We start from the raw sequence: 10,164 nt of genomic DNA, 5'->3' as shown, positions 1-10,164 counted from the left end.
CTATTGTAACATCCTCTAGCCTTTCACCATACACCCAGTAAACTCTAACTAGTGATAATGAAACTTACGATCTTTTTTGTCTTTTCCGAGTGTATTCAATTTCTCTAACTTTGATGTAATTTATCTTCCTTCTCATCAATATTATTCTTATACTTCTTTCGAGTCGGGCTTCTAAAATACGAGTTATTCATGTCATCATCATCGTAAGTAGTGAAATTTTTTACTCTCTGCATGGATTTCAAGGTTTCTTCGACTTAATATTCTATAATCATCAAAATTAGACTGAAAATAAGTGACAATTTCACCAACTTTGTATGAACTAGTTTATCTCGCTGGACTCAATTCGATGGCGTAGTACCCAATCCAATCTTCCCATCTTTCTACAACAAATCACTCCAACCAAGACAATTACAAATCATTCCATTTCTGTTGGGGGACACCGTGTATTATTGAATCTAATTCCCAAACGACCTTGCTGGGTCGCAAAAGCTAGGCCCGAATGACTTCACCACATCAGTGGAAGCAATTCCCACCGACTTCACCACATCACTGGAAGCAATTCCACCGACTTCACCACATCGTTACCATATCGTTGTAAGCAATTCCCACCGACTTCACCACATCGCTGGAAGCAATTCATTCCCAACTTTGGTTGACCGAGTTAAGGGGGATTAAGAGTCTACATTTAAAGAAAATGCAGTATCTCAAATTGCCACTAACGAATACATTTTTCCCCTCGCGCTCTTTTGCGGGGTACTGTTAGAGCCATAACAGGAACTGTAATAGGCCAAGAAGTTGGCTGTGGACTTTTTCGTGGTGCGGCAATTGAATTGGTTCTATCTCAGGAGCTTTATTGTTAATTGAGGTCTTTGAATCTGTTCACCGTCTCTGGAAAAACAATGAAAAAGGAGCTCAGTGGTTGCGCTACTTGGTTACTAAATTTCTTTCTTTACCAAACGCTTGTTATGTACAGTACCATTTCACAAAGATCGTGGGGCTGCTCTAGCTTGAGTTTAGCATTATGAAATTGTTGTCTCCTAATCTTTTTCTTGACATCCAATTCATATTTTGGGTTTTGTTCTATTAATAGATTGATGTTCTTGGAAGCATTCTGAGTGGTAGACTAGTTCGGGAGAGAGTTGGTGCAATGATGTTGTGTCTCAATATTAGTCGGGTGAATTCGCGGAGACAAAGGGTGGTAACTGGTTATCTCGGGTTTATTTTTGTTTTGGTTTGGTCACGGGGTTTGTCCAAAACTCTCTGTTGTGCCTGATAAGCACCCAAAAGTGTATTATGAAACCCCATTGAGACATATAAATTTGGTTCATTATATGTTTAATAATCATGAAATAAATATATTTTCATACTTTTGCGTGTATTTGCAAAAACATGGAAATATTGGTTAAACCCGCAATAAAAGCCGCGAGGAACGGGCGATATATGAATTCTTCCAAATCCACGTAGAAGCATCAAACTTCCAAAGCTCCTACCTCTCGAACCGGGACTCGAATCGCGACAAGAAAAAGCCGCCGGACAATCGTATGCGATGAACTCTACGCGATAAAGCGGGAAGTTGTAAAACTACCCAAAATACCGGATCGCCATCGATCGCATTATGGACCCACTATCTTGGGGCCACAAGATTGGATGAGTCATCAATCATGGAGCATGTCAAGACAAAGATAACAAATTATTGGTGCAAAGTTGACACCTTGCATGTAATAAATTAGATTAGGTGTTAATAAATGAGAAAAAGGCAAGGTGTCACTTTGTTTTAATGTGGTAGATAAAAATGAATCAATGTGGTTTGATAATTCACGTGGGAAAATGAGATTTCTCTAAAATGGAGAAGAAATTAGACAAGGGTGGGGACACTCCATTTACTCCCTTGACTTATTTTCCCTCACATGGCATTATTTTAGTTCCTTAGTGAAAATGAGAAGTAAGTTTTGGTTTTTATTAAAAAGCTTGTAATAGTTTTAATGGAGGAACACTTGTTCTTCTAGAAAATATAGAAGTGAGTTTGGTTGTGGATATTTCTTTTCTCTCTATCTCTTTCTCTTTGGTGTTTTTATTAGTTCATAAGTCTTTGTCCCAAGGATCATGAGCTAACTTTCCTTTTGGGGAGTTAATCTAACTCATGTGAGGGTAAACCAATTGTTGTTGGTTTGGTAGGTTTAGGAAAAACAACTAACTCTACATCCTACCCCAAAATGGTAGTTGGTGTAGAGTTTAGTTAGGAATCAAGCAATGAGCTTAGAGATAAGTCATTGTTTGGTTTCACTTGCTAGCATGTATGAGCTCTTTAGTGAGCCATGCATGCTAGGGATCAAATCTATTTTTCCGTTAGGGACTTGTCTATGAGTCTAGGAAGAATCAAAACCTATTTCAAATCAACACTAATGATAGTTTCACATGAGGAGGATTAACTCTCCAACTTCTCTTTCAAATTTCTATTTCGGTATTAAGAGCATGTTTTCATTGTTAATGTTTTTATTAATGTTTATGTAGGAAGGAAAAATCTAACATTTATATATTATATCCTTACTCCTTAATTTCCCTTTATTGTAACATCTAATTTTTAGTTGTTCTATGTTTTAGGTTAGTTCGAATCCTTATTCAAACTCTACGAAACGAAGATCGTGAGTAAGGAACCTTGATTGCTTTTACATTAATTTAGAGAGTTCAAAACTCTAAGTAGTATTCTCCAAGCTTATATCAGTGCCCAACATAAATACAGACCCCAAATTGTCCTGGGGTCTGTCAATAACAAGACCCAAAAAAAATTGGTAAACAAGTAACTCAAATGTACAATCATCCAATTTTTCCGAAATCCAATTCGATATTTTTCCTAATTTGGCAAGGATATTTGTGTTCCGATTTCCGAAATTCTAAAATCAGAATTTTTCAAAAAATGATTTATAGGAATTGGATGTGTTTTCAAAATCCGATCGATCTGACTTTCGATTATTTTCCGAATTTTTAATATATATTAGTCGTCAATTTCATATATAATTACCTCTAAAGCACGGACGCACCTACCAAAGGGTTTTGTCTGTATCGAACACGGACGCGGTATGGTCACGCATCCAGCGCGGTCAACACAGTCATGACGCGGTCAACATGGTCAAGACACGGATTTTGACTAAAAAATAAAAAAATAAATCAAAATAAGGTTAAAACACTCAATTTTCATGTTTTTGTTTTGTTAAAACTTATGATATATTTTTAAAAGTTTGATTATGAAATATTAAACTTAATCTTGTGGCTATTTATCATGAATAGTTTTGAATTTATTATGAATATTGATACATTTAATTTAGTTTTTAATGTTCAATTTATATAAAATAAAATTATAAATATTAATTAATTTTCGCGTCTTGTGCTGCGTCCATGTCTTACTTTTTTGAGATATACCTGAGTTGTCGTGTTTGTGTCTGCGTTCGCATCTGCATCCGTGTCCGTGCAACATAGATAGTTACTAAATCAGAACCACAAATAGATTACGTTACAAACCAACCCAAGTAAAACTTTGTCTCTCTCACACACCTTCAATAAATATAGACTTTTATTTTTGTACGTGTCCGTCTCACTCTCTTATCTTTATTTACTTAATTAAGGCACTAACATATTGAAAATGATTGTTGAAGGTCCAAGTGATTGTTTATTGAATTGAATGTATTAACTGGATAAAGAAGATTTACCTAAAAGAGAACCCGATTGTATGATTTAAATTTCCTATTTCCTTCCTAATTTTATAATTTTTTTTTTATTTTCTAAAATTTTTAAATTCGGAAAAAAAAATTACACATCCAAAAAAAAAAATTTACATTGGAATTGGAAAAGATATGGCCATCCGAAAAATATTTGAATTTTTTTCAAAGGCCCTTGATCCGATCCGAACTCAACCCTACTGTGGAGTGATAATAAAAGATGAGTCCTTGTTACCTTATGGCTTGGAAAGATGAGTGTAAGGAATAACATTCAAATTCATGGAAAGAAATAAAAAGTACCAACCAACCAAAAAAAAAAAAAAAAAAAAAAATTACGAATAAAGATGTCTTGTAGTACTGGAAGTGCAATCGCGATTTTATACAATTTTAAGGGGTTTTTTACACTTCTAAATTGGATAAAGATAAACAGGTGGCCAAATCGGTAGTGCACAATTCATAAACAATTTAAGACTGCAACTAAATGACCCAAAACCAAGATACAGCCGAACCCGCTGCCAGACCAACAACATTGAAAAGCACAAGCACAATCCCTGCAGTTTCTGAGTGTTGTATTTGTACTGATTTCGGAGCCAAAATCAACAAGACGCTTGCCAAGTAGCCACTGGTCAAACCGAGAAGGCTTGTAAGAATTATTACTGGGATCTCCGTCCTGAAGAATTCAGGACCATGCAAGCAACCCAAGAAGAGAGGATAGAACAGAAGCCTTCCAACACATCCACCAACAGAAACTTTTGTATTCTCAAGGAGATATATTGCGGTCAAAGACTTACCAACCAGATCAAACACATTGTAGCAGGTAATGAGAAGTAACGGATACCAATCCCTGAGAGCTGGGGAGTGCACATCCTCTGAAATATATCCTGGAAATATCGACAACGTCACAATGCAGAGAAGGACGATCCCAAACCCATACCACTTCACTCTGCCTACAATGTCCCACAAGGTTGATCTCCATGCAGACCCTGTCAGTGACACTTTCTCACTTTTATGCTCGTTTACAGCCTGCCTTTTGATATCTTTGTAGTACTTGATAACTGGAAGCCGATCAACCAAATTCCAGAAAACAATGCAAATGGCCATAAAGACTATACTGACAGCAAAATAAAGGTTTGCGCTCCTTCGTAGACCATGTGCATCTTGTGAAAATACTGATTTGGTTATGATCCTCAAAACTGAAACTAGCACACCTGAATTCAATAGTTCAATATTAGGATATATTATCTGTATGCTAATTCTGTCCTTCCTACCCCTTCCTACCCCATCCAAAATGGAGGTTTAGACCCCACCTATCTCTTTAACAAGGGATCGGAGTACTAAATATGCCATTTCTCCCTAAGAAACTAATCCCAATTCTACCAATCCTTAAGCATCCCATCAACAAATCAACACCAATTAAAAAGTTATCCAAACAAGGCAAAACACAAAAAAACACAATAAATAATCCATCTTTAACAATACCAGAAGCAGCAGTTCCAGCAACAACAGCTTGCATGTATCTTTCAGGAAGTTCACAAGCAGAACCATTAACACCACCTTGAACTAAAGCATCAGCAACACCAGCAAGAGCGACAGCACCAATAGAAACATAATACCCCTTCCACAACCCCACTCTCCCTTTTATATACAAAACATCCATAATCGGTATAACAAGCATTGAAACCATAAACAAAACCAGCCCAACGTTAATCCGAACATAAGAATTCGATCTATGAGCGTACACAACAATACCAAACAAACAAATCAAACATATAACCATGTAAACAACTGCGAAAACACGGTCCACACTTGCATCGGGATACAAGTAGGAAAAGTAATCTACGGCTGTGATGAATGCATTCCATGGTAAAAGATAACCAGCACCCAAAGTGAAGTAAATTATGTAGGCCAAGTGGAAAGTGTCTTTGGGTATTTGTTGGTATGAAATTATATTTGTTGGGGTTGCTGCAAAACTGATTAAAAGTGCTTCTTCTGATTCCCCTGAATCTTTTTCATCCACGAGTATGCCTACCATTTTTTTTAGTATTTTATTTACTTTGTTTATGTTCTTGTGTGAGCGAACGTGGGAGTTTAATGTTTGTTTTATGTTCTGATACAAAATCAACCACAACCTGGGTTTGGCATCTTTCAAAATCGACACTTACACATTTCTGACGATACTATCCTTTCTGGCGTTTCTGCACACTTTTTCTCGCACCTGACATCCCATATCCTTTTGTCTACTTTTAGCATTGGATCACGTGAGCATTTCAGAGAAAAATCCATATCCTTGTCTACTTTTAGCATTAGCTTTCTGCACACTTTTTCTCTCACCTGACATCTCAACAGTCGCCAGTTATCTGTATTTTGAGCCGTTAGAGAGAGTCTTTCTAAAATAAACGGTTGGATTTCCTTCAAATCTTGTTAACAAATTGGATTTTTGTTCACTGTTGGTATTTTTGACTTTCAGTCCAGCTAACCCGCCCATCCTGGCTCACGGTTTGACAACTATTACATTTTGTTTAACAACAATTAAAATCCTGTTAACCAATTCTATTTGATTTTTACCGTTGATTCTAGGTATTTTCCAGTCCCCATCGTGGCTTACTCACAGATCTGGTGCTATATAACAACTCTAATTTTTAAAACAATATAAATTATATTATTTAGATTGAAATTAATTATTTTGAAGTCTAGTCTATTACAAATTTGTTCTTCTTTAATGAAACATTAGTATTATTGTTGTTGTTGATTTTATGAAGTAGATTATTTGAATTGGTTGTTAGAACTTTCGTGAGCATTTGAGAATTATTTTGCATTTGAGCATTTGAGAATTATTTTGGATACAACAAAAAAAGAGTTTGAATATAAGTTCGTGAAATATTTTTGGTGAATTTAAGTTGATGAAATACCTTTGGTACAATGAAAGTTCGAACAGGAGCTCCACCCATGTTTTTGCTTCAGTGTTCAGGTTGTTGAGTGAAGAGTGTGAGTGTTGTAGCCTTCTTTTATAGTACAACAAAGAGACAACTTCCAACGACTCTCTAATTTTGGCCATTGGATCAATGCTTCATATTTTTTACACGTGTCCATTGTTTGGCCATTTTCAACGACTCTCTAAAGTCACATGCAAAGCACGCTGAAGGGTAGTTTGGCCATTTTGATAAAAAAAAATGAAAAATATATTATTATAAAATGGTTTGACCACGGTCAACTAAGACAACTCAAGGTCAATAGATAGAAATAGGACTAAAACCTAATAATCGATAATTTTATGACTAAAACCTAAATACCCCTAAATAAGTAGGACCAAACCCTAAATAACCCTTAATATATATTCACACCTACGATTTATTATCGTGATTATTAATGTCTTGTGGTTTGACTCTACATTGGTTTCCCTGTTGGATAATTTAGGTATGTATTAATACACTTACATTGTGCGTGTTGGATTTCTTCTCTTGATTTTTGTTAAGGTTTGGTTACTTATATTAAGTAGGAATGTGTGGACTTGATTTATTACATGAAAAGAAATCATGATATTTGGTGCGACGCATGGACATTTTAGTGAAAATCAAAATCATTAATGAGTTTTGATTACCCAGGCATAGTCTTGAATTGTTGCTCATTTAATAATGACCCTTTAATAATAATTATTATTCAAAGTTAAAGGTTAAGGCCAAATCAGACATTATTAGTGTGTATGAGCCTAACCTGTTAATCAATTTTTAGTCAATTAATATAAGTAGGAACATGTGAATTTGATTACTTATATATATAAGATAAGAAGCCGTGAACTTATAGTACCCATGAATTGTTTCCCATCTTATAGCAATATATACAAGGCTAGAAGTCAGATTTTAGTGTGCATGCTCCAACCTATCTATTAGTTTTGAACCGGCTTCCCTTTTAAAATTTATTGCTGTAAAAAGATCCTACATGAGCATGATATTAAATCATGTATATCTCTACTAGTAGTATCTCCTATAACTAATATGGACTCTTAAATTCATCCAGGTATTTTTCTTACGCATAATAATACCCTAATGAATAATTAAATCAAGCACCTAAATACTATTAAGAATGACTATTTGGTTTTTTACACCAATATAAATTAAGTAGTACCCATATTGTCTTTCAATTAAAGTGTTGCTTAACACTGCTTAGTAGGGGTAATCGGTCATTCCATGTAGTGGTTAATTAAAAACCAAATCCATGCCATTTTGAATTGTACGCTCACACAATAAATGCCTACTTCATATTAATTAGGTGTCTTTAATTACCATAAATACACATAGTCCTTTCTCTTTCCGTCTCCCTCTCAATCTCTTTCCGTCTCTCACTTTCTTTTGCCAAAAATAAAAGATAACAAAATGAAAAAAAAAAAAATCATATTTTCTCCTGCTTCTTGAAGTTTAATTTGTTCAAGGGTTTTGATTTTAATTCAACATCAACGATTATTCTCCTCCGAAAAAATAAAGGTTAGTTTGATGCTCAATTCTATTCTTGAGAGGTTTTGAGCTTCGTGAGATTTCATTGTTGGGGTTTGTTTTTTACATGTTTTCGTCAGTGGGTTTTGCTGAATTCCTAATTTCTTGAAAATTCAATACTTAATTTTCATCTATTTGTCTCATTGAAATCCCCAAGCTTCTTGAAAATTTTATTTTTGATTTATTGTTTGATTTGTTTCATTCCAGAATTATGTCAGTTCATTCTAGAATATAACTCCCTGATTTGGCTGATCGAAAGGTGAAACTTTTCAATTTATTTGGAGTTCGTCACTTATGATTTATGTATTTTATTATGAAATATTCTGAAACTGAGGTTTGGATTGCTTTGATGAAATAGAAATGGCATGTCAAGAATTCAAGAGAACTGGGGTGTGGTTAGGTTGGCTGAAGTAACCTCATGTCAACACGAGTCAAGTGTTCAAACCTTTCGTTCTCGGTCTCGCCATTAAGACCTTGGACACTGTTGGGATTCAATAATTAAAACCTTCGCCCAAAAGATAAACTCAAAGGTTTATCCCAATTAAGTGAAAAAAGTTTAATTGCCACTTGAACTTTTGATTTTATATGCTCTAATATTTGAGCAATATTTCCAGGTATGTCTCTTTCCATGCTCCAATTTCTTTTTTTCCCCAAATTGGTAACATTTGCTCCATGTTCTTGACCCCCATTGCTTCATTTCATATATTTTTTAGAAATTTTGATTCTATTCGTTGGCCTCACTCTAAAAATGTTTACTGTCTAAGGTACGAAGTCCCTAGCTTGATCTTCAGCCATGACTTTTTTATTTATTATTTTGCTTATATATTTATTTCAATAACACACATTGTTGACAACTATTTAGTTCTCCTGTGTTGTGTTTTCGTGTCTTTTGTGATTATCTTTTTAGGATCTAAATGTGTTAAGTTTTGATCAAAATACAAATGCAATGAGGCAATTAGAGTGTTGTATTATCTTATGCCTATATGTTAAAATTGAAGTTTGACGTGAAGAACAAATGGCTAATAAGTAATAACCAAGCATTTTGGCCAAACAGGGCTGCTTTTATAGCCAATGGCTGGGATTCAATTTAAGGTGGTATAAATCAAGGGTCAGGAGGCGCTGCAGTGCACTATTAGAAAATTAAAAACAGTTAATTAGCACTATTAGAATTACTAAGAGAGTAAATGACTTTTAACGATTGGTGTCCTCTCTCATTGAACTTCTTCATCTAAAATTCAAAACAAATAAAACTCACAAAAAAACTTTGGTCTGCCACTCTTAGTTCTCAAATATAGAAGTAAAGCCTTACTTCTCCCCATTAAAAACCGTGTGTCATACAACGATGGATTTTGCTAGCCAATTTCTAATTTCTCGAACGCTCAAATTTATTCATTCCTCACTTTTAGTCTTCAGCACCTACGGTAGAGCTTATTTGATTTGATTCATTTGCTAGATGGATAGCTCTTGTATATTCAAGTATTGAACAAGAAGAGGTGTTGGAACAAGCAGCCATTTGGTTGACGGATGAAGCTAAGAAATTTGATATTCCATTTCAATTCAATCATGGAGTAAGCAAATTAAAGAACTTCGACACCGCCATTTCAATAGGGACATCATTTAATTTTTAGTATTTGTTTCGGCAAAACCGCTTCAACACAACGAGCAATGGTAAAGAACGCACTAAGAAAACAGAGAAATTTGATGTTGGGGGAGATGAAACTGAACCAAATAATGGCTACCTACGTACCCAAGATCTATTCTCTAGGGATCAAGTTTCAACGTAGTTCCTTATAAAAAATAATGTGGTATTTATATAGGTAGAGTAGAGAGTCCTTGTAGCTCAAGTAATCTTGTTGCTTGAGTAATTGTGATAGAATATAACTGTCAACTGATAATTATCTCTTTGATAAGAAATGAATATGAACATAAATTAATGTACATTAGTGGCAAGTCATGTGGCTAAG

General features: G+C 34.8%; 1 protein-coding gene across 1 annotated transcript; it reads right to left on the bottom strand.

Annotated features, from left to right (window-relative positions):
- Nucleotides 1-4,065: 4,065 nt before the first annotated feature.
- LOC147480059 (equilibrative nucleotide transporter 1-like) lies at nucleotides 4,066-6,691 on the bottom strand. The gene is made up of 3 exons (XM_086580790.1): nucleotides 6,009-6,691; nucleotides 5,193-5,953; nucleotides 4,066-4,921 (listed from the first exon to the last, which is right to left on the bottom strand). The coding sequence occupies exons 2-3, from the start codon at nucleotides 5,743-5,745 to the stop codon at nucleotides 4,191-4,193; spliced, it is 1,284 nt and encodes a 427-aa protein (XP_086436916.1). The 5' UTR covers nucleotides 5,746-5,953; nucleotides 6,009-6,691; the 3' UTR covers nucleotides 4,066-4,190.
- Nucleotides 6,692-10,164: the final 3,473 nt, after the last annotated feature.

This window comes from Coptis chinensis, chromosome 8 (genome assembly GCF_015680905.1).
Source record: "Coptis chinensis isolate HL-2020 chromosome 8, ASM1568090v1, whole genome shotgun sequence".
Lineage (NCBI taxonomy): Eukaryota > Viridiplantae > Streptophyta > Magnoliopsida > Ranunculales > Ranunculaceae > Coptis > Coptis chinensis.
This window is presented reverse-complemented; position numbering and strand designations above follow the sequence as displayed.